The sequence below is a fragment of the Chiloscyllium plagiosum genome, unplaced genomic scaffold (assembly GCF_037043375.1).
Source record: "Chiloscyllium plagiosum isolate Xiang-an unplaced genomic scaffold, Cpla_swu_hap1 HiC_scaffold_17, whole genome shotgun sequence".
Classification (NCBI taxonomy): Eukaryota; Metazoa; Chordata; class Chondrichthyes; order Orectolobiformes; family Hemiscylliidae; genus Chiloscyllium; species Chiloscyllium plagiosum.
In genome coordinates, this window is record NW_028270155.1 from 65,436,618 (window position 1) to 65,462,308 (window position 25,691).

The 25,691-nt window shown below is 40.6% G+C and overlaps 1 protein-coding gene across 2 annotated transcripts in view; it reads left to right on the plus strand.

Moving 5' to 3' along the window:
• Window positions 1–25,691, plus strand: part of gnao1a (guanine nucleotide binding protein (G protein), alpha activating activity polypeptide O, a) — a 232,916-nt gene that overhangs the window by 194,714 nt on the left and 12,511 nt on the right. The window contains exons 5-8 of one of the 2 annotated variants that reach the window (XM_043707217.2): window positions 4,958–5,086; window positions 9,767–9,896; window positions 14,254–14,407; window positions 16,186–21,816. In XM_043707217.2, coding sequence (XP_043563152.1) covers window positions 4,958–5,086; window positions 9,767–9,896; window positions 14,254–14,407; window positions 16,186–16,373 — 601 coding nt within the window. In that variant the 3' untranslated portion in view covers window positions 16,374–21,816. Of the gene's footprint in view, window positions 1–4,957; window positions 5,087–9,766; window positions 9,897–14,253; window positions 14,408–16,185; window positions 21,817–24,630; window positions 24,785–25,691 lie in introns of those variants that run through there. The other variant, XM_043707218.2, reaches the window with a different exon arrangement.

Sequence of the window (25,691 nt, forward strand, 5' to 3'; positions counted from 1 at the left end):
CAAGTTGCAGCAAAGCATCCACGGATGGAAAATAAGAATTCTTTCTGTGTTTTGTCGTAGGATTTCTCTGCTAATTTGCACAATTCCCAGAGGTAGTAAAAATTCAGAGTACCATTGATCCAGGGAAGTCCCACCTATGCCAGGATATACACTGGGATTCAATTTCAAATAATATCCAATAAAAACTGCTATGAACTGTAACCACTCAGATGCTGCATGTGTTGTATTGATGTTTGAAATAATGTGAAACCTTGCCCCACTCAGAAAGCATTCCGGTTTCATCACTGGCTGTACTCAGCCAGCTGGGCTGTGTGAGAATGAATCTAATCCAGGGAGATGTTCAGGAGAATTAGAAATACATGCACAAGCATCAATTGCATGCAGTTCAGCTTCGTGGGGTGCAGAACAGACGATTGACTTCAACAGGCCAGTGACTTTGCTATTGAGGTGGAAAATCAGACGGTTATACAATGGATGTTCGATCAGTCATTATCCACTTCAAAACATAGCAAACTATTACTCCTTTAATGCCTGGGTTCACTTTGAACAAACAGTTCTGGGTATTACATAACAATGGTCGTCCATGGGGTTATATCTCAGCATATAGTGTCTCCTCCAATTATTATTTGTGTTATCACTGCTGATAAAATAACAGACAGAGGAATGTTAAGTGTTCATACCCTGATATTGGATGCAATTATTCATAGGCAACGACACCTACCAGTGTCAGTTTGAACGAATGAAGAATTTTCCTCTGGCTGGTTAATTAATTTTGTACGTAGAACATTATCTGACACTCCGTCATATTTGTCCCATGGATATTTGAAGCACTTCTCCCTCTATTAACACAAACCAGTTCCACTTGCCACCCCAACAAACCTGCAAAGCTATTTTAACATCAGACTGCACGACAAATGCAATGCAGAATTACTCAGTGCTAAAGTGCTTGTTAATTCTGAATTTCTATGCGCTAATCTTTCAAAGGCATAAATAGATGCCAGGGGTGATTCCATAAGTTGGCACCCTCTGTGGGGTGCAGCTGTCACAGAGTGAATTGCAAAAGCACAACCCATCATTTCCTGTCCACTAAAACTAATGGCGATATAATCAATGACTAGACACTCCACATTTCCATATTGGTGTGCTACTTGTGAATGCGACTCCCACCAGAGAGCCCTGGATTATAAATTCACTCTCTTGTGAAATTATATCGCCTTTCCTTAGATTTTGTTGGGCAAAAGCATATGTCATTAATTTGTATGTAAGCCAATGTAATTAAATCATTTTGAAAGATGCTCTACCGCCAGCTCTGAATTGGTTTGTTTGTAATGCTATCCTTTGCCTTACTTAAACTAAATCAAATTGGTGCAGTGCTCACAAAATTTTCATTGAAATGGTTTGGTTTTATTTCACTGGTTTTGGTTTGCTGAACATTTGTTGGGATTATGCACAGCTCGTCATCACAAAGCACTTGGAAAAGAGGAATGTGAGACTTTACGTTGACAACACTTTCACCTACTAATGTCTATAAACTTCAAACTAAAACAGTCATCAGTATATAACCTGGTAAGAGTGCTTGTGTCACAATGGTAGTATCCCTACCTCTCGGCCAGGAGACCAGCGTTCACTCCCACCTGCTCTGTACATCTCTGAACAGATTGAATAAAAATATACATACCCTGCAAAGCCAGGCATGATGGATTGCAATGCAAAGTGCTCCCCCTTCACACAATAATGCAACTAAAATAATCATCAGTGCATTGGGTTAAATATAATGGAATTTTCGAACAAGTGGGATTGGGTTTAAAGTGAGAGAATTTGTGATTGGATTAAAATTGGAGGAAATCATTGAATGACTAATTCATACCTACATGATGTGATGCATCCAGTAGAAACAGGCAAAGCTTAGTATTTAACTGCTGTTGACTCTCTGTTAGAGCCTGCAATGGTAATGTTTAATGGAATTATCAGAGATTTGTAAACATTTATTGATTTTGTGCTTATTTGCTATTGAGCTTTGTGAGACAGGTACTTGTAAATGTTCCCAGTTAATGTGATTTACTGCACTTATAAAATCATATTTATTCCGAACTCAAGACTTTGCAATTTGAAGTCATGGTATAGAATCTATTTACAACTTAAGTGAAAATATAGCAAAAATCAGACTTGATAGCTGATAGCCATTGAAATCCCAAATTACTAATTCCGACTACATCTTCAGACCTCCAGTGAAGATAAGAGTAATTCTCTTTGACACATGAAGCTGAGTAAAGCCTTCTACCAAAGAAAGCTGTAAAAAACTAGCCAGGAAGATATCTTCAGTAACTTTAATGTATATGGTTAAACAATAGTCTCTATCCAGTTTGAGAAGTTAATTATTGTTATTCATTGGTAGAATGCTGAGATTAAGATACTTAAATATAGCAGGTAACCTTCACCCCTGCAGTGGCCATTCAAATTCACTAGCAGTAAAGGGGTACGTGAAAGAGTTCTTGTCTGCTTAATTACAGTCTTAACTTGCAGAAAGTAAAACATAACTCGCCTGTTCCCCAACCTTTAGCCTTTCCAAAAGACCTAATTCTATTGCACAGAATTGATAGCTCTGTCATCTCATTCAGCCAGTATTGGGGGTGGGGAGCACCAAACACCATAGGTTGGTGTGAAAACCCCTACAGGACCCATGGGGAATCATTAATTCATCTCCTTGAGTATGAGTTCCCAGATTAGCCAGCAATGGTCTGCCCGGCTAGAACACATTATCTTGATTTGGTGATGGGAAAGCATTCAGTTGTAAGAGCACTTCTAGATTTTAAAAATATATAATGCATACCCAAGGGGTAGGTGATGGCTTCATGGTCTTATCACTCAACAATTAATCCAGAGACCCAGATAATGTTCTGAGGATCTGGGTTTGAATCCCACCATAGTAGATAATTTGAATTCACTAATAACCTGGGAATAAGAATCTGATTGTCGATTGTCACAAAAAAACCCATCTGGTTCACTAATGTTCTTTTGGGAAGGAAACTGCTGTCCTTACCTGGTCAGGCCTACATGTGACTCTAGACCCACAGCAATGTGGCTGACTCCTAGTGGCCCTCTGGGCAAATAGGGATGGGCATTAACTGCTGGCCTAGCCAGCAATGCCCACAGCCCATGAATTTAAATAAAAAGCAAACTCAAAGAGCTCTTGTGGTCCAGAGGTAGTGTCGCTGCCTTTGAGCCAAGAGGCCTAGGTTCAAGTCCCACCTGCTCCAGAGGTTTGTGGTAATAGCTCTGGAACTGGCTAATTTAAAAACAATAATAAAATAAAGCAGACACTGGAGAGCTCTTAGGAGAAAGTGAGGACCGCAGATGCTGGAGATCAGAGCTTAAAAATGTGTTGCTGGAAAAGCGCAGCAGGTCAGGCAGCATCAAAGGAGCAGGAGAATCGACGTTTCGGGCATAAGCCCTTCCTCAGGAATGAGGAGTGTGTGCCAAGCAGGCTAAGATAAAAGGTAGGGAGGAGGGACTTGGGGGAGGGGCGTTGGGAATACGATAGGTGGAAGGAGGTTAAGGTGAGGGTGATAGGCCGGAGAGGGGGTGGGGGTGGAGAGGTCGGGAAGAAGATTGCAGGTCAAGATGGTGGTGCTGAGTCTGAGGGTTGGGGCTGAGAAAAGGTGGGGGGGAGGTGAAATGAGAAAGCTGGAGAAATCTGCATTCATCCCTTGTGGTTGGAGGGTTCCTAGGCGGAAGATGAGGCGCTCTTCCTCCAGGCATCGTGTTGCTATGGTCTGGCGATGGAGGAGGCCAAGGACCTGCATGTCCTTGGCGGAGTGGGAAGGGGAGTTAAAGTGTTCAGCCACGGGGTGGTTAGGTTGGTTGGTGCGGGTGTCCCAGGGATATTCTCTGAAATGTTCCAGCAACACATTTTTAAGCACAGGAGAGCTCTTGTTGTGCCATGGTCGTATCCTTACCTCTGAACCAGGAGATCCCAGAATTGAGTCCTGCCTGCTCCAGGGGTATGTGATAATAACTCTGGAACGGGTTGATTTAAACCAAAATAAAATAAAATAGTGCATACACAGCCTGGCCAAGTTGACTATAGGCAGGTCCGTTTAGCGGATTCATTTCTGACCCTCTTCCATGCCCAGGTATCATTGAAGAGGGTGCCTGTAATGCCCACAAATAGTCTTGATGCCTATATAGAGAGGTGGGCACCTCAGTGGGTAAAGTGATTTATTTCTGCCTTTATTTTGATTCAGCCTTCTCCCTCATTCACTACCACCCCTGATTATCTGATAGTTTGCACTGACCTTAGCAGACCTTGCATGTAAGTATTAATTTGGCTACATGGGTGACTTACTGTTGGTGATTAATAGGTAAAAACAAAAGCCATGGTGATTTGGTGCTGGGAAAATAAGCACCTCCAGATATAGAAAAGAAGAAAAAAGTAAAGCAGACCCAATTACTCTTGTGACAGTGGTATTATCCCTGCATCTGGGCCACAAGATGCAGTTCAAGTCCCACTATGCTGGAAATGTCACCCAACAGATCTAAACTGGTTAATTCAAAATACTTACAAAGCAGATCCAGGGACTCCTGTGGCATAGTGGTAGTGTCCCTACCTCCGAGCCAGGTGACCGAAGTTTAAGTCCCAACTATTTCAGAGGTATGTAGTAACACCTCTGAACAGATTGATTAGAAGATGTCAAGGGACCCAGAGATGGGTCTGGAACCGTCTATCCCTGGTTGGAATGAGCCGATATATGCCACAAGTAGTGGCTCTGTTTTGGAGTTCGAAAATAAATGATTTTCTTTCCAGTCAGGCCACTTTTATAAGTGTTTGATTGATTTACAACTGCGATTGTCTCTAGAGATATCTGATCACTTTGTAATGCAGCCCATTATTGGGTAGTCCAGCACTTGCAGTGTAATTTGAGGATTTGTTTCATAATTACTTTCTTCTCTCCCTCAGTTACCTAGACAGCTTAGATCGAATTGGAAGTAATGACTATCAGCCAACAGAGCAGGATATCCTCCGAACCAGAGTGAAGACCACTGGTATCGTAGAAACTCACTTTACATTCAAAAACCTCCACTTCAGGTGAGTCCAGTTAAATAAAACAACACCACACTCCCCTGTCCAAATGGAAAGCAATTGGTTTCAACATAAAGGGGATCATTAACAAAATCCTAATTTATAAAACCCATTCACATAAACAGAGTTAAAATTGGATCCATTATGCATGACTGTATTTGATGTGTTCAGTTGAAGATTTTAAAAAATACAGGTGCATCAACAAATAGAAGGGGTTGATTACCCATTTGCTGTTGCCTTGATAGTAAATACTTAGGGATTTCATGCAATCTCCGTGCTTTATGGATTCCCCCCCCCCCCCCCCTCTCCAACCGTCCACCCCAGTGTATGTAGTTAACAGACTAGAATGAGTGTGTTCCTCAAAGACAGAAGCTTCTTTCATTCAGTCACTTCAGTCAGTCATAAATGACATTGTGCAAGTTGCAGTTAGAACAGGTATAACTAGTTTGAAGGTATTTCTGAAAAAACACGTATTTTATTGAAGCTTTTTGTCCAATGCCTTGCCCTGAGAAATGTACCAGAGAATGTTCTTTTGAGTGGAAACAGGTACAATGTGTTTACTTGTTCTTTCTGTCTGCAAAAATCAAGGTCCTGTGCATTAATAAACATAGCTGCTGGTAACTATGAGTAATTGCAGAATTGTTCAACAAATGTTACCCCATCACAGAATTACATCCAGTGTTGGACACTATTTTGAGTTTTGCACACACAGGCTAGTTGGTTCTGGCCCCACAGGGCTATGGTATTTAATGTGACCCACCAGTCTTCAGGATGTGTGACCAACATATCTGGCATCACACTAGCACTGAAATTCACATAGCACCACATTCACGTTTATGGCATGATGGCAGCATCCTCTTAGTGGCAAACACCATCATGTTGCAAATTCATACAGTAGGTAAACAGTTCATCTCACCGGCTTTGTAAACCTTGGGGTAATCTAAAGTGGACCGGGGACTTGTCTGAACTGAAAGCCATGGCCTTGGGTCTGTTGCTGAGTCAACAGGAAATGATCCAGTAAGGGTAGGTATTATCCCAATGGATGGTTCTAATATACCCCCAGTCCAATTGCCAACCAATGAGTCCTCTCTCCTCATACAGAATATAAGCATAGTTTTACATTGGAATTCTTGAGAATTGTCCTGATGAGTGCAAGATGAAAAGGTTCTACAAGATGAGTGTTGCCGAAAAAAGACACAAGTTCTGTTCAACCAAACAACTAGCTCAAAGAGGCAATCACTCGGAGCCCTAACCCCTCACAGCTGTGGATCATGCACAGAAAATGTTAGAACCCTAACGCTAATGTCATACAATTGCGCAGAGAGACACAATTGCGCCGCCCTAGTGTCAACACAAAACATATAGTTGTCCAGCACTGTGTGATTATGAGGATAGATTGGAGAAATTGGGACTGTTCTCCTTGGAGAGAAGCAGGCTAAGAGGAGATCTGATAAAGGTTTCAGAATTTTGAGTGGGCTAGATGTAGCAGATAGGGAGAAACTGTTCCCATTTGTGAAAGGAACAAGGGAGCTAAGTCAAAGATGAATTGCAAAAGGAGTAAGTGAGGAAAAACATTTTTACTCAATGAATAATTAGGATATTCAATGCACTTGCTGGAAATGTGGGTTCAATTAAGTACTCAAGAGGCATTGGATTATTATTTGAATAAAAATAATGTGTGAGGGTATGGGAAACCAGCAGGAGGTTGACACGAGACAACGATGCTCATTCAATTAACTGGTGCAGACACGATGGACCAAATGACGACCTCCTAAGCTGTAGCAATTCTGTGATATGTCTTGTAAAATGTTTGAGAGCACAAGGTGCAGTGAAGATTCTGAGAGAAATGATTAAATCGAGTATCTCCAGTCCACAAATGGAAGTTGAATCCTTTGGTTTGAATGATCTCAGTGAGGAAAAGCTGAGGACCAGGAGACCAAGGATAGACATTTGAGAGATTCGGAGACAAAAGTTTGATGACAGATTTGACAGGGAAGAACAAAAGTAGCTTGAGCAGTCCGTCGGAGCTGGACATCAGAGGAAGATGGGGTGGTCGACCATGCCCAGCAGTGGCTGCATAGAATTGACGCCCCCTGGCCACTGACGGCATTTGTGGCTTTAATTAAGGGCAGTTTCAATGCAGTAGAAAAATCTGGTTGGAGAATGTTAATATGGATTTGTATGCGTGGATTTGAGAGGCTTTTGTACTAATCCTGCATCATGCTCATTTTTAAACCTGCCCATACATTAGCAAATTCAACTGTACAACCTGTCACTGTGGAATTTGAAGTCCCAACCCCTCGAGAGCTAATACACTGTTGAACTGAATGCATCTCAATCACAGGGGAGTCCGAATAGAACACCTGCACTTATGGACAGATCTGCCATACACATACAGATGGCAGTGTCAGAACAGTGACCCCTCACCTGCCGAATGGAGTGTCAGACCCTTGGAATAGTGGTTCAGGCTGTTTCTCATTCCCCAGACTCCAGTTTGCATTTCAAAAGATTTTCCATTTCGCTAAGTGACTTATTGTAATGAATGATTAAGTGATTTTATGAGACAGTTCCAGATACCCGCAGGTTGGAGATCATGGGAGTTGATAGCAGGGGGTTTTCATTAATTAGTCTACATGGGCACTGAGACACTGCAGACTTTTGATCACTGAGCTTTTCAAGGTCTGCCAGTCATTTAACATAAAAGTCCAAAATTTACATTTCTCTAAAAAAAACTATATTATTTCTTAGAAAATAAATCAATCAAAGTGATTAAATTTTAACTGATGCACATTCACTTCAGCACAATTACAGAACTGATTTGAAAAATGGACCATTGTAAGTGAGTGGGATAATTACGAGACTAATAGATAACATACAGTTTAGAATCTAATAATCTTTACCTATGCTAGTTCCCTCTAGACCAGTACCAAGGCTAAATCCTGTATCCAAATTTGTGCTTAGCACCTACTGTTCTTTACTCAGTCTAAGCTAGGGGCCAGCAGATACACTTTAAACTCTGCCAACATATTGTCCTGAACCTGTGCAAGACCTGCATTTAGTAATCTAACGAGTATCTCTGACATCTCCAAATCTACATCCTACCCTTAATGCCATGCTTTTGGAAATGGTGGCTGGGATTGCTAATTCAATGTCTGCATGAAGACTACTCTTGATTGTGTATGAAGATTACTTTCTGATGTTTAAGTAGATGGAGAGATTTACTCCTGTGTAATCATTATCAGGGCTGAGGATGTATAAAAAGAAAATAGGGAGTATCCACATGTTATATGTCAGGCTGCTTTTATTGTTGTACTTATCATGAAGTTCGTCCCATGTATGTACACTATCTACGTGCATGAAGAACCTTTGCCTTCCCAGTTATGAGTCATACAAGGCTATATTTCCCATTCCTGCATCACATCAGTCATGCTGGAAGTTAGTCTCAAGCTGATTTTCAATGTCACAAGGATTCATCAGCATGCTGACTGTTCTTCTCTTAACATCCTTTGTCACCCACACGTCAGTTCACAGCCTTTCCCTTGATCTCCACATGGTCTTCTCCTAATCAATGCGCCTATCAATTTCTATCTATTACCTTTCAAGGTGCCAGTCTTGTATTATATGCTTACAGATTGCTGTTGGCTCACTTATACATTGTGCTGTTGTACCAGAGCCATTCTCTCATTGCTCTTGAATGCTACCCATTGCCCACTTTGCACAGTGAATTCTATAAACACCAGTTCCTGCTTCTGTGCCTTTTGTTAATACAGCACTGTGGACTGTAACTTGATGCCTTAAAATCTCCGGTGGCTGAAGTTACTTAATTGTATGTCTGGAAGAGAGATACAAATCAAGGCCCGCCACGCCTCGGGCTAGTGTTAACTTGCCACTGAAGCATTTCCCGATCTTTATTCTTCTAACTCCCATCAGTATAATTTTTTTTTTAGCTTCCCTATGAATGTAACTATTTTATTTACCTCAACTTCTCTCTGCAGTATCATGCCACACTGAGTGAAACTGTTTCTCTGGAATTTCTCATTAGATTTATTAGTGATTCTCTTAGATTTATGGCCCATGGCTTTGGATTCTCCCACCATTAGAAATATTTTCTATATGCCGGCTCTATCAAGCCCTGTCTATATTGGTTCCTGAACCAAAGCAGAAGTTGCTGGAAAAGCTCAGCAGGTTTGGCAGCATCTGTGAAGAGAAATCAAAGTTAACGTTTTGGAGTCAGGTGACCCTTCCTCAGAACCCGATTTCTCTTCACAGACGCTGCCAGACCTGCTGAGCTTTTCCAGCAACTTCAGTTTTTGTTTCTGATTTACGGCATCCAAAGCTCTTTTGGTTATTGTTTATGTAGTTTCCTGGCCAGAGATCGCATGAACTGATCACAGAAAACAACAACTCTCACCGTCCAGTCATCAGTGAATAGCCTGTGCTCAGCCTCCCCAACCAATGTCAGAAACTTTGTGTGTTGGGAATTACAGCACAAGGGCACATGTAATGCTCTGTGTAGAACAGCATGGGGACACCAATACCTCCTGAAGGTATACTTTTGTGGACAGTTAGGAATATTATGCTGAATGTTGAGAGTGTGACAGGTTAAGTCCACAACTCGTAACTATTTGTACCCATTTGTCAATCATCGGGTCTTACTGAAGAAAAGTTGTTCTATTTTCTTCACAGGCTGTTTGATGTGGGAGGTCAGAGGTCAGAGAGAAAGAAATGGATCCATTGCTTCGAAGATGTGACGGCAATTATTTTCTGTGTGGCACTGAGTGGCTATGACCAGGTGCTCCATGAGGATGAGACCACGGTGAGTCGTGCCCCAGGAGATAGCGTTGGCTCCCAGTGGTTAATGTGTGGAGGTTGTTTGATAGACCCCAGAATGATTGTTCAGCTCTCTGTAATTGTAGTGTATGCAGTGAGAGACAGACTATGGATTTATGAGCATGCTGTGTGTGTAATGAGTGTCTGTGTTCATTAAATCGTAGAAGTGAAATTAAGAGAGTCTGGGTAGGTTGTTTGACTGGACTTAAATTGAAGGAAGGAGCAGGTTCTGATTCCTCTTTATCTGCATTGAATTATATTACGTGCAAGAAGATTTCTTCCCATTGTGTTAGAAGTGCTGGCAGTGTTTTCTCTGCTGATGTCTGAGATATGAAGGAGATGTGATGAGCTATGGTACCTGGGTATTTATTTTGTTCATGACACAGGACTGTGATGCCTAAGATAGATTGCTTGTGACTGACGCGCTGACAATCAGTTTAGGCGTACTGCTGGAATATGACGTTTACATAGAAGCATGTTGACTGGTTTCCTGGTGCATTCACTGGTCTCTCTTCTCTACCCCAGCCACCCAAGATATTAACTGCCACAAAATGTCTTTTAAAATGTACTTTTATTTTAAGAGATCTGAAAACCACAGCAAGAGCATGTTGAATCTAAATCCAGGCTTCGAGAACAGAATGGGAACCTATCTTGTTGGATACCTGCTGTTTTGTAATCCAGTTCTAGGATTCACTGACCTGCCCAATCAACTCTTTTAAATCCAGCAGGAATACCCCTTTTGTGTTTTATAACAGTAGCTTTATTTTCATTCAGGATTTCTAATGCAACAAATGAAATTCCAATTGATTCCAGGCAAGATTTAAGAGTCTCTGGCTTTCATGTTTTAATCGGACAAGTCTGGGAGAGATGTATTATTTGAATGCAACCTCATAGCCCCTTTCATATAACCTCTCTTCGTTCACACCCATTGTGTAAAGTAGGCTGATTGTTAGGATTACGTCCATGTTAAACACATTGTTGACTCATGATTTTTTTGCTTCCTAGATCCAGGACTATGTGCTCAACTTAATTTGTTTTATAATATCACAGTATTCCTTCCTCTAGGAATAATGAAAAGGAGAGTGATTGTATCAAAATGATGACACACCCATGGTTTGGTTTCTTGTATTCCTGAGCTAACCAGGATGATTACTGTCAAAACTTTGAACCAAGCTCCCCCAGTCTGAAAGTGTTATATATAAGGAGTTATTGATGCAAGACTGTCATTATCGGCTTGTTCCTGGAGAAGCTTGCATCTATTGTGTGTTAACATGTTAAGCCACATGTATGATTGTGGAATTTTGTTCCAGGGATTTTCAGTTACTCAATTGATTGGCCGCACAGCTGTACAACTTTGAACTGGACTGTATCTCTAAATCAAGCCTCACCCCTTCTGTGTGATTGCAATAACAGTTTGTTCCATTTATTAAATATGTAATCACTGTATTTTTCATCTTAATATTTTGTGCAATTAGCAGCGAGTAGTTGAAGGGATAACATAGTGCCACATTGTCTCAGTGGTGCTCATAATTACCATTGCTTTGTGTGGACTGTGCTAATCTTGCTTGTACTTTGCTGAGGTCGGTTTTATAACAATGGAAGATGTCCAACTCTGCAACAGATACAATCACAGACTCCAAGCCACCATTGAAAACTTAATTGATTTATACTGATTTAAAAAGTGCTGGATTTAATTTTGTACATGCAGATGATGATCAGTAGGCAGCATTGATCATACCTGTGTATCCGGACAGGATAGTCAGCATGTGGATCAGAGTCCCAAAGAATCTTTTTATTTTGGGCTGATTTGACACCAATGCATGGATCTGAGTCAATGCTGTTGGGAAAGAAGATTGATGGTTCTTCATAATATAGGGTCAGAAAGTATGATGTTGGAAAAGCACATCAACACTTTTTGACTGTGATCTCCATTGTTTGCAGTCCTCACTTTCTCCTCCATTGTATACGGTAATGCTGGTGCTGCTGTCAGAGTTAAAGACAGAATCTGGGTATTACTTAAAATAGGAAGTAACGGGTGAAGGGATCAAGGTGGAGTCATTGGCACATTGATCATACCATTTTTATGTGGAAAGCTTGATCAACTTAAAGCCTACTTTCAAGATTTTGAAAAATAATTGGAGTTGTATTTTCACGTCTGGTGCCACGCCAGGTCAAAAACCTTTAAAGTGTATTATAATTCAGTTTCAAGCTTATGTAGTTAATACATCGAGGAAAGTGACCACTTCTTGGTCTGAGAAATGGGAAGGTCATGAACAGCAAAATGCTGAAAATCTGAATGGAATCTAAGTAAGCTGTGCTAAATATATGTTAGACCTGAAACAATAGGTTACGATTTAAGAATGGCTACTTCTTCAAAAAGGGCGGGTTGTACCATTTATCCAAGTGTAGATAATACTGAAAATGTTCCAGCATTGAAATTGACAAAGGTTTCATAATGTAGCCTTTCTTTGTATTAGTTGTTGATTTCATTCAGCCCTTCCAGCATGACTCTGACCAAAAGTACCCAAATGACCATCTTGGCATTAATAAGAGGCCGTTCAGACCTTCCCTCCTTGGGACATTGTTTGATTATGTACGTAAATCTTCTTTCAAAGTAAACAGACATTTGGAATGTGAGACTAGGGAGACTTGTGGCAGATTTCTGTAACTATGGTTATAGTCCAACAGGTTTAATTGGAAGCACTAGCTTTCGGAGTGCTGCCTCTTCATCAGGTTGTTGTGGAGTACATGATTATAAGATACAGAGTTTATAGCAAAAGTTTACAGTGTGATGTAACTGAAATTATACATTGAAAAATACTTTGATTGTCATTCTAACAGATGAGAGGCTTAACAAACAATCAAGGTATTTTTCAATGTAAAATTTCAGTGACATCACACTGTAAACTTTTGCTATAAATTCTGTGTCTTACAATCGTGTACTCCACAACCACCTGATGAAGGAGCAGCACTCCGAAACCTAGTGCTTCCAACCAAACCTGTTGGACTATAACCTGGTGTTGTGTGATCTTTAATTTTGTATACCCCAGTCCAACACCAGCATCTCCAAATCATGGATAGTACATGTAAGAATGATTGCGTATCACATTGATGTTCAATAAACACAAGGTGGCAGCATTATGATGTAAAGCATGATGAGGTGTTCAGCCACTGTCTTCAGTGAATGGTATAACTGAAACTGCAAAACTGTCTTTTAGTTGACAATCTGAGAATCTCTAGAAACAAATACAATCAAAATGTTCTATTTGTGTGAACGTTCATCGGTTTTGGGCTAAATTCCAGTCTGTTCATTGTGTAAAGAGACAGCTTTCTGGGTCATGCTGCATAGATGCTAGTGATTTTTGTTTTGGACTGCACTGTGACATAACAGTGTACCTTCAATGTGGTGTGACTATACCATGACTCTGGGTGTGCTTCGTCCTCCTTTTGCCTGCTCTCTGGTATCAAGTCCCTGGGGAAGGAGGCAGCCTTCCAGCTCCAGCCTCACGCTACAGCCTCATGACACCATTCCACCACCGCTGACTGATACAAACAAAATGCTAATAATGAGATTTTGCGACACCAACCCAAATTGGCAGGTATGAAGCTTCTCTTGACCAAGAATTGAAAACAGCAGTGCGACCTCTGGCCTGGACCTTGTCACAAGCTCCTCTCATGCCATGTAAAAGACATACAAAGTCTTATGCAAATGTTTTTTCTTCTATCTTTTATTTTGCCTAGGCATTGGTCCTGTAAAATGTAAAGTGTTTTCTTTTCGTTGTCCATGCATTTGGTAGTCTTCCTTTTGGCTCCAGACTAATGTCTTCATGACCTGACATTGTGGTGTTCATGGGTTACCAGATTCTTAATCTGTTAGCGCTTTCACTCCAATCTGTCAAAAGCCATCTTTAAACCATTGTCGCTAATAAAGCTAAAATTTCATGGCAAAGTCTCAAAGGTCAGGAGGAGGCCAGGCACTGACTGTTTTCAAGTCTGGATTAATTCAAGGATCTCTGACATTCTTGGTTAATGTATCTAGTTAGTTTTTGCCACTGCTCTCTGGCTGCATGGTTTCTATGTCGAGAGATAGAGAAAGGCAGTGAATCTTCAGCTGTAGTTCCTGGTACATGCATGGTGCATGATTTAAACATTATATAAATAAAATGACTGGTTTTAAATAGATCCAGTTGTAATATGTAAATTGTTTAAGTACCTTCAACCTGTAATTAATCTGCAATTTAACATAGAAATTTTAAAATTAGATCCTTGCTGAGCTGTCAAGATAGAATTGCTTTAGTTTGTCTCTAGATGCTTAGTGTAACAAAGAGCATTCTTTCTTTCAGAATCGCATGCATGAGTCGATGAAGTTATTCGACAGTATCTGTAACAACAAATGGTTTACAAATACTTCCGTCATCCTCTTTCTCAACAAGAAGGACATATTTGAGGAAAAAATTAAGAAATCTCCACTAACAATCTGCTTTCCTGAGTACACAGGTAACTTTAGGTGACCACCACACTTCTCTGGGTGGGTAAGGGGAAGGAGCACGACTGGAAAATTAATTAGGTCATTAGTTTTAAAGCTCTGTGACTCGAACTTAGAGTTTAGAGGTTAACATACTGAGACCTTATGTCTCCAACACTCAAAAAGACCTTAAACCCTCAACATTCAAAAAGATGATTTTAAAGATACTTGTGTCTGGAAATAGAATGAGAATGTTATTGATCTATGAGCGAGAAGTGCAAGGAAAGATGTCCAAAATAACCCAGTATTCCAAGAGATGATAGACCATGAGTCCATGAACAGAATTCTGAAAATTCAAAGTAAAGTAACCCTCTTCACATTCATTTTCCTTCAAGTAACAGAGCTGTACTCCTCCATATCACAGGAGAAAATTTACAATAATTTTGATGTAGGTTTTCACCAGTTCCTCTTGATTAAATTAGTCATAATTCAGTCAAATGGTTTATGTAACATAAGCAGCATTAAAGGTAAGGCAGGCTCATTTTAAGGAAAATAGAGATTTAATTGAACATCAGAAGTTACATTACAAAGGAAAACTTAAGTTCTGTTCTCCATGCTGAGGGACATTTCAGAGCAAATGAAGGTGCTGCACCATCTTTCAGATTAAATAAAGGACATCAGAGTAAGATCCCAAGGGATTGATTAAAGATGAGGATCACGGTCAATATTTATTCCTCTGCCAGCATCATTAAGAACTTATTTGTCTCAGCATCATTTGTTGGATCCTATTTTGTGCAATTTTACTGTTGTGTTTGTCTACATTAATGACACTTCAGAAATTCTTCATTTGGCTGTGAGGCTGTACTAGAAAGTTGTTGCTATGAGTAGATTCCTGAAAGACTGATTTCATGAAAAAGAAAACCTCTGGTCAAGGGATATAGAAGTTTAGTTTCTGAACTAGAATATCAAACTCATAATGGATGATGCATTTCATGTGTTATCTTTAAAATTATGTTCAATCTCTAAACCTTTTATAACGAGTCCATCTTTTCTTGCATGCTGCATAAGGTATTTGACCAGCTCGTGATATCTTTCCCTGGAACAGTCCATCTAAAAAGAGGAGCACAATGTTTGTGATAGCATTTATATAGCTGCTTTAACTATAGAAAATACCTCTCAGTGCTTAAAATGGAGGTAGCAGTTTTTTTTATGGTACTTGGTCCCCTCCAACTACCGCCAGTTGCCTAACCTGTTTGCACTGCAATCTTCTGCATAGTTTCCATAGACCCTGAGTGCATTGACCAAATTAACAATCTTTTTATGTCATTCCTGATAATGATTTTTGCTCAGCTCCCCCATTATGGTTAGATCCTGATCTCAGCCAGTTGCACATTCTGAGGAATTGCCTGGAATTGCAACAAGCAGTTCTCTCAATCTGTTGCTTTGAATGTGAATGTAGATTGGTCTAACCTCTGAAAAATGTGGAGAAACTATCTTAACCTGCCCATGGTTACGGGGAGATGGGCCAAACCTGAACTTCCTCAATACTCCCCTGAGTTTTAATACCTGGCATGGCATTTACCAGAGTCCCTGCAATGGCCTTTGGAAGCCTCTTGGGAATATTTTGACAAAGAAGCGGTAAAGAAACTGCGAGACGACCAAATGCTTTCGCCAAATGCTTTCATTTTCAAATCTTTTACCTGATTTGAAAGGGCTGGTATCTAGCACCAGATAAGGTATTGCTCAGAAGAACAATCTCAAATATTGCTGATTTTGTTATTTTTCCTCTGTGTTTGTGTCTCTCTTTCAGGCCCCAGCATGTTTGCTGAAGCTGTTTCTTACATTCAGTCCCAGTACGAGAGCAAGAACAAGTCAGCAAGCAAGGAGATCTACACACACATTACCTGTGCCACTGATACCAATAACATTCAGTTTGTTTTTGATGCAGTAACTGATGTGATTATTGCAAACAACCTGCGAGGGTGTGGACTGTACTAGAGTCCGTCAGGCACTGTACAGGTGGCATTTTTGGAGACATTTCTGCCACTGATTTTACATCACACATAAACAAAACAGCCAATTTTGTAGCTACTGCTGTTCAAGCACTGAGCAGAATTGGACAGATTTTGTATTCCCTTGAATATACACGTGAGTCAGGCAGGCATATACACACCCACCCCAATATGCACCATGTCCTTGGAGACGCAGTTATAATGCCACTTTTGCATTAATGATTTTGTAAGCGAGTGTGTAAGTGGCAGTATAACTCTGGAGTTACTGTCCAGGAAACCAGGAAATGCGAGGCCCATGCCTGGAGGTTGTCTCCTGGTGGTTGAAGTTTGCACCAAGTTCAGTATAATTCCAATCCAATGGTACTGCACTGTTAACTCATACGCAGCTATTCACATTGTCAGTCATTCATGCGTACACATCTAGCCTAACACTCAGGAAACGCATACACACTGTAAGTGTTCTTTGCAGTCAGTACTGGATATCCTCATCTTCTCATTCTCTCCCCTCTGTAATTAATTCCTGATGTTTTCAGTTTGACTAAAGTTATTTTCAGATTCACATTGCCTGACAAGTTTCTGTTTTTTTGAAAGAAATTTTATATTTCAGAATCCAGAGCCTGTCATATTCAGTTGCACTTCAATTTGATGGAGAAGTCGTTGTCTTTTAAGTTTCTCTAGGGATGTTTGGTAAAATTAGAGAGGAGATTTGGTAAGAGATTTAGCAAGGAGTTTCAGCCATGTGCTGGCATCACAGAACCTGGGGCTGTGTTGTATATCAGTGACTGGACCTGTGTTTCCCAGTCAGTGTGGTCTGGTCTGTGTGCAACCCTACCTCATGTTGCCCAGTCCATGTGAGATCCTCGTGTTGCCAGAATGCAGAATGAGATAGTACCTGGTATTTGTGGGCAGAGCCAGTCTCTACTGAGACTGTAGATATATGTTGGAACTTGATATCTATTGATGTTTGCTATACCTAACACAGTTGATCAGTCATGTTGAGGTCCATTTCTAAAACTTAGATAATACATAGATGCAGGTTTTTCTTGTCAGCTAATCGATGTGGAATCAAAATATGATAGTCCTTTCACATACCTTGTTATTCTAACTCATTGAAAGGTAAGCTTCTGTGTGTGTATAGGGGATATCCAAAAATATTTATCATAAGTCAAACTATATACTAAAAACTACAATAAATATTTAAAGCTGAAATAATACATTACAGTTGAACACAGGTGGCATTAAAATATAATAAATGTAATGTCTGCCCATTACAAATGATTGACTTTTGGGAGGAAGCTGATCTTTATCATTGAGTTTGGGAGATTTGCTGTCATGTTGAATCTTTAACACAATTTTCCTCCTTTTCGCACTGCCAGAGCAAGATCTCCATATTTCTGGCAATGCTTCATATGCTGTACACCCTGCTTCTGATTATGGGCAGGTTTAGGCTGAGCTGGTTGTTGTCTGGGAATGGAAAGATTCAGAAACAGCTTTCTTTGTTGATCTAAAGAATCCAGTCCCTGTGAGAATTAACAGGGTCCGACTCTGAAGTTTAGGCCAGAGAGCTCTGACTGTTTTATACTCAGTCTTACAAATCTTCTATTTTAAGATGTTTCTTTTACCTGCTGTATAATTCCACCTGGGTGTTTTTGTTTACTGGAGAGGGGATACACAGCTCAGTACTGTAGGTAATTACAGCTATAAGGCCATAGGAACAGAAGTAGGCTGTTCGCCCCATCAAATCTGCTCAACCATTCATAGAAATCATGGCTGATGATAATCCACAACTTCATGTCATTTCCCCATAACCCTTGATTCCCTAATGATTAAATATATATCTTAGACATGAATATATTTCTGATCCAACCTCAACAGCCCTCTGTGGTAAAGTGTTCCACAGATTCATGACCCTCCACATTTCTGTCTTAAATGGGTGATGCCTTGCTCTGAGATTGTGCTCTCTGGACTTGTTTTCACTTGTGAGAGAGAGTCTAAGTATCAGCATCTACCCTGACAACACCCTAAAAATCTTGTGTGTTTCAATAAGTTCTCCTGTCATTCTTCTAAACTCCAATGAGTACAATGTACTCAACCTCCATTCATAAGTAAAACCCTTTGTACCCGGAAACAACCAAGTGAACCTATTAAGAAAGGAGGGAGGCAAAAAGCAGGTAACTGCAGGATGATTAGCCTAACATCTGTACTTGGGAAAGTATTGGAATCAGTTATTATGGATGTAATAGCAGAAAGTTTGGAAAATTATAATCTAATCAAGCAGAGTCAGCATGGCTTCATGAAAGGAAATCATATCTAATTTATTCGAGTTTTTTGTGAAAGTATCAATCAGAATTGGTAGAGGGGAACTAATAGATGTGTTGTATTTGGACTTCGCGAATGCATTCAACAAGGTACCTCACAAAAGGTCAGGTCATAAGAGCCTGGGGTGTTAGAGGTAGTATATTGTCAAGGATAGAGAATTAGTTAATGGGCAGGAAACAGCAAGTGGGGATAAGGGGTTCTTTCTTAGGTTGGCGTCCCATGACCAGGGATCAGTGCTAGGAGCACAACTGTTAACAATATATATTAATGACTTGGAGGAAGGAAGTGAATGTACTCTAACCCAATTTGCAGACAACACAAAAATAGGTAGAAAGGCAGGTTGTGAGTGGTATACAGACAGTTTACAGAGAGAAATTAATAGGTTAAGTAAATTGGCAAATGTATAATCTAGAAACATAGATTATTGGAAGGGAAAACAAAGAATAGAATCTTATTCAAATGTATAAAAATTGCAGAAAGTTGCAACACAAAAGGACTTGTTGGTATTTGTACATGAAACACAGAAAGCTAGTACATAGATGCAGCAGGTAATCAGGAAGGCTAATGGAATGTTGGCCTTTATTTCAAAGGGGTTGGAGTATAAGAGTAGGGAAGTCTTCCTACAACTGAACAAGGTGCTGGTGAGACCACTATAAGCAGTTTTGGACCCCCTACTTTAAGATATCATTTCATTGGAGCCATGTCAGAAAAGATTCACATAGATCATCCCTGTAATGGAAGCTAAACAGGTTGGGACTGTACACACTGGAGTTTAGCAGAATAAGACATGATCTCATTGAAACGGTATTTACCCAGTCATGCCCCTTAAGAATCCTGAGAAATGTTCCCCTCGTGGGAGTCTCAGACCAAAGGGCATAGTCTCAGAATAAAAGGATGCCAATTTAAGACTCAGATGAGGAGGAATTTGTTCTTTCAGAGGGTTGTGAGTCTTTGGAATTTTTTTTGTCATAGAGAGCTGTGAGTGCAATGTCCTTCCATAAATTTAAGGCTAATATCAATAAATGTTTGGTCAGTATGGATATCAAGTATTATGGGAGAAACACGGGAAAGTGGACATGAGGAATGTTGGATCAGCCATGATTCTATGGAAAACTAGAGCAGGCTTGAGGGACCAAACAATCTACTCCTGTTCCTGTTTCTTCTGGTCTAGTCTTCTCTGGACTGCCTCCAAAGCCAATATATAGATAAAGGAACCAAAACTGTTCACAGTATTCAATCTATGGTCTGACCAGTGCCTTGTTTTGTTTATATTTTTACTCTCCATTCCATTGGAAATAAAGTCCAAATTCATTTGCCTTTCCCAGTTACATGTTATCATTTTTGCGATTCATGTACGATGCCTCCCAAATCCATTTGTTCCATAGCTTTCTGCAATCTTCCTCCATTTAAATAGTATTCAGTTTCTCTGTTCTTCTTGTCAAAATGCTTAACCTGAAATTTTCCCAATTATATTCCATTTGCCAAGATTTTGCCCATTCTCTTAAACTGTCTATATCCCTTTGCAGACTCTTTGTGCCAATCTCACCACTTGCTTTCCCAACTATCCTTGTTATCGATAAAGAGGAAAACAATGGTGAAGCAGTGTCCCCTAGTCTAGTTGCACCTCATTGAAGGACAGACTTATGATTAGAATAGTGTCTGATCTCTCAATGATCCTGAAGACTAGAGTAGTTCCCTGTCTCTGACAATGTATGTGGTATTGAACTAATCACTATACTAAATGCAACAATGTAACACAGAGTAGAATTTGAGTATGAACAACAAAGCTTGCCCTCTGAGAGTTTCACTTCTTAGAATTGACTTCAGATGTCTTTGGTGAGGAATGCATTAGGTGTATCAGCCAACTAGGACAAGGCTAGACAGGGAAACATGATATGCAGCAGAGTCCTGAATGGGGACCAGAATGTAACAACATTTGACCTCAAATTCTTTGACTTAAGGAAAATGTATCTGACAATGGCAAGTATACAAGGTCTACGACTTAAGATAGAATTGCTCTGATACCTGAACCATACTAATCTACAGGGCTGTTTAGTGTTATTCATTCACTAGTTTCACATTTAGAACTAGGTGAAGTAAGAAATCAGTTAATGGTATCTGCCACTGTAGCCCAGGAGTCTTTGATACTATTCATTTACTGGAAGCAGAACTGGGAGTTGCAGTTTCAGAATGATTAGTATTAGGCTATTTAATACAGTAGCATTTCAATACAAGAGACATTCGTGTTGATAACTGGACTTCCATCCTACATCCTGGAGTAATGATATTGCTTCAGCACAAGAGATAGGACCTGTTCTGATGTTTATCACAACAAGCATCAGTGCACCAAGCTACTTTGACTGTCAGCAAAGGAACATGTTCATTGAAACCGCATGGGGTATACATCATGAATGGGATGTGAGAATTTGTGGTTTGTTGACACCCATTCAGTATTAGTAATGGTTCAGTTAGTGGTGTTCAGTTGTTGCTCCCTCACAATTAGTCCAGGTGGAGACACTGTGGAGAGATCCTATGTTACTTGGCAGTACGTTTTTGCTGATCACAAGATGCAGTTCCATTGAGTGTTAGTGTACGTCTTCAAGGTTACCTGCCAGCTTCAAACCACTCGTACGGCTCTGCCAATTGTGAATGGTTTGAAGGCTGATTGTGTTGTTTTTTGACTATTGAGAATCAGACACCTTTCCCTGTGCCATATTGGTATTCCTGTCCAAAGTGTTAACCACAAACTGAAAGACGCCTTCGCAGTGCCATAACATAGATAAGAGTGGAGTGCTTCAGGTAAGTGAACCATGAGGAACACGAGTAAACTTTTTTCCAAACCTAGTTGGACAAGGACTCCAAGTCCCTTACTCTTAATGTATGTGTCAATATTCTGTAGCAGTCTCTTAGTCACCTCTGTGTCAGATTTGGAACCCTTATGTGAGCTTGAGTGGTTGCTTAGGCTAACCTAGTGCTTTATTACATGTGAATGAGGTTGTACTTACAGTCATTTTGTAACAAAGTAAGTCTGTTTATATGGTAGATTATTATTATTTATTTCTGTTGTTAATGTATTTATTAGTAAGGTTATCAATAAAGTACCAGCTCTTTCCTAAGATGCGTGTTTGCCTCTTCTTTGTGCCTGACCTCATGATGCTCAATGTATTCTTTCATTCATTCTTAGATCTACGATGGTGAGATGAAGAACTGTTCAAACGATTTTCTCCAATTTTCAGATTTCAAATCGACAGCAAAAAAAAGCCATACCTTTATCCCCAGATATCTGTAGAAAATCTTGTGATATTGTTTTGATTGATGTGCTAATTCTAACTAATAACTGACCATCAATGCTGCCCTAAACTGGAATGATGTGTTTTTCTCTCTGCTTCCAATAGCTGTATCATCTCTTAACTTGTAACTTGGGTGCTAAATGGTTAATGTGGGTTTCATTGATTCTCACTCCGTAAGCCTATTGTTTAATTATGCCTGCCTTTTTCCACAGGATCCAAGCTTCAGTACAATCCTGACTTTTAATAAGATGAGACAGTCTGTACAGTAAACCTTTGTGCCTGACGTTTTGTGACTAACTGGGGAGATATGATTGTAGTTTATTAAAAGTCTGAGTTCCCTACTGTACCCTGATGCCAACGCGCTCTGTTTTGGGGATTTGGGATTGGAAGGTGGTTAGGCGGTTCGGTGATATATTCAGTTCACTGAATCAAAATGTATTCCAAAAACACCAGGGCCATTGAAAGCAAATGTTGGGGCACACATCTGCTTTCATTGGTGATTTGTCCAATTGCCACTGCATGTAAATACAGTAGGTATCAAATTAACATAACAAATGTATCAGCATCAAACCCCCCATGTATGTCGTCATCTCAGCCCAAGAACTCCTTGTTATCTTGCTATGTTTGCCTGCCTTCAGAGGGAGACGTTGTGATCAAATTGGTTGTGGCTTTTGTTGTGGTCCTGCCGCTCTGGTGAATCAAAAATGAAAACCCTGAATGCAGAACTAGGTTTAGCATTGGGATTTTGGCCTGGGTTTCAGAATTATTTCTCAGCAGGTTCTGCAGGAATATTATGGTAACAGTTGGTAGAAATGTACCCTAGATCACATGCCAAGCAGCTGGACGTAGAAAACCCTTAGCAGTCTTGCTGTTGCAGGGATTTGAATGTCCCAGTTAGGAAGGTTTTTCGCAATGCTATTTTATTATAGCTGCTGATGCGAGTTCCTTCCATGGTGTGGAGGAGCTGACTTTCATGTGTCTTGTCTCTCAGATAGCTAAAGAATAGATCTGTGAGTATTATTGTAATGTCTATAGTATGTGTGCACAAAAAAAAGCTTCTTACAGTGTGTAATGTAGCTTAATGAGTTGGTGTCATGACCTTGAATGGATGGACTGCAGGACTGAAATGTTTCAGTGATTTGGTCTGTATTTATTCAGTTAACTTGTTGTCACTTGGTTATACTGGTTTGTATTTTTATGTATATTTGCACTGCAGATGCATTGACATTCAAAAAGAGGTTGATTGTTGTTCATCAAGTTAGGCTGAACTCTGTCCAGGCAAAATTACCTGAATAATATTACCTGGATTAATTACCTGGAAAGGGCGGCACAGTGGCTCAGCGGTTAACACTTCTGCCTCACAGTGTCAGGGAGCCAGATTCAGTTTCAGCTTCGGGTTAACTGTGAGGAGTTTACACATTCTCTCTGTGTCTGTGTGGGTTTCCTCCGGGTGCTCCCACAGTCCAAAGATGTGCAAGTTGGGTGGATTAGCCATAGTAAGTGTGGGATTATGGGGATAGGGTGGGGGGGGGGGGAGCAGTCTGAGTGGGATGCTGTTTGGAGGGTAGGTGCAAACGCAGGGGGCTGAATGACCTCTTTCTGCCCTATGTGTTTAGCAGTGTTGCCAGAGAAAGTGGTGGCACACTTGACAGCTGAAGAAAGGTCAGTTGTCTTGATTAGGGAACACAATCATTGAGTAAGGTTTTATACATCAAAACAAGATCATCCAAAATAGCAATGATCTTATCTGTGCATCATTTGCTATATCGTACAATGTACCTTACCTTGTGAATTCTATTCTCTATGTCCCATACACCCAATTGAATCTATGATATTTTATCCCGGGAAGATAGTTTCTGTATGAGTTAAAGAAGAGGCTTCTGAGAATGGTTCTAGCAATGAGGGTAGGATAGATCACTGGGATAGATTGAACAAGTTGGGGCTGTTCTTGTTAGACTAGAGAAGGTTGAGGGGAAATCTGATAAAATGATGAATCTGGAGAGAGCAGGAAAAGAGGAACTGTTCCAGTTGGTAGAAAGGTCAAGCCAAAGGGGACACCAACTTAATGTCACATGGCAAAAGGAATGAAAGATAATGTGGGAAAGACATATTTTAACATTATGACTGGTTAGGTTTGGGAATGGACTGTTGGAGAGTATAGTGGAGCCAGCTTCACTCATAACTTACAGATTGGATAATTATCTGAATTGAGAAAAATATTGTAGGGCTACGAGAAAAAGGCAGGGGAATGCATCCCACTGATTTACAGAGATCTGGCATAGACATCACAGGCTAAATAGCCTCCTGAACTGAAATCATTCTATACTTCTATTCAGAAACCAACAGAGGTCAACAGGAAAGAGCTAAATTGACAAGACAGTTTCTAGAATGATCAACAGGGAATGCTGAAAGTTGAAATGTTGGAATGTGTGTGACTGTGTGTATGTGTGTTTACTGCTGTTTGTATCTGTTCACCTGAACTTTGAACTGTCTGAACTTATTTGAGAGCTTACTTGTATCTAATATCTATTTGGCTCATGTTTATTAACTATACACATTCATACAGTTTCCCCTTTTCTGATGCTAACGAATCCTCCTCCTTTCTTTCTCTTCTTTCCCTTTCCCTTGCTACAGAACCGCATGCACGAATCTCTAATGCTGTTTGATTCCATCTGTAATAATAAGTTCTTCATCGACACCTCCATTATTCTTTTCCTCAACAAGAAAGATTTGTTCGCTGAGAAGATCAAGAAGTCGGCTCTTACAATCTGCTTCCCTGAGTACACAGGTAGGAGTTTTATAAAATTAAACTTGCCCTTCCCTTGTCTCTCACAGCAGCAACTCCCTCTCCACATGCATGGTTGTATATTTCTGGCTTTGTCCACATAAATCATTCATTCTCTTCAACTAACTCCTCTTCATTTCAAGGTTAAAGGTCATGTGTCACTAAACGTTTCTGACCTGCTAACCACAGACATATATGTGTGTGTGTGTGTGGGGGTGAGAGTGTGTGGATGGGTGTGAGAGTGTGTGGGTGGGTGTGAGAGTGTGTGGGTGTGAGAGTGTGTGGGTGTGAGAGTGTGTGGGGGTGAGAGTGTTGGGGTGAGAGTGTGTGTGTATGTGTGTGGATGTGTGTGGGGGGGTGTGTGTGGGTGTGTGTGTGTGTATGGGTGTGTGTAGGTGTGTGTGTGTGTATGGGTGTGTGTATGTGTCTGTGTGGGTGTATGAGTGTGTGGGTGTGTGTGTGTATGGGTGTGTGCGTATGGGTGTGTGTGTATGGGTGTGTGTGTGTGGGTGTGTGTGTGTGTGTGGGGATGTGTGTGGGTGTGTGTGTATGGGTGCGTATGGGTGTGTGTGTGTATGTGTGTGTGTGGGTGTGTGTGTGAGAGAGTGTGGCTGTGTGTGTGAGAGTGTGTGTGAGTGAGAGTGTGTCTGTGGGTGTGTGTATGTGTGTGTGGGTGTGTGTATGTGTGTGTGGGTGTATGTGTGTGTGTGTGGGTGTGTGTGTGGATGTGTGAGGGTGTGTGTGGGTGGGTGGGTGTGTATGTGTGTGGGTGTGTGTGTGGATATGTGTGGGTGAGAGTGTGTATGTGTGGGTGAGAGTGTGTATGCGTGTGTATGTGTGGATGAGAGTGTGTCTGTGTGTGTGTGAGAGTGTGTCTGTGTGAGTGTGTGTATGTGGGTGTGTGTGTATG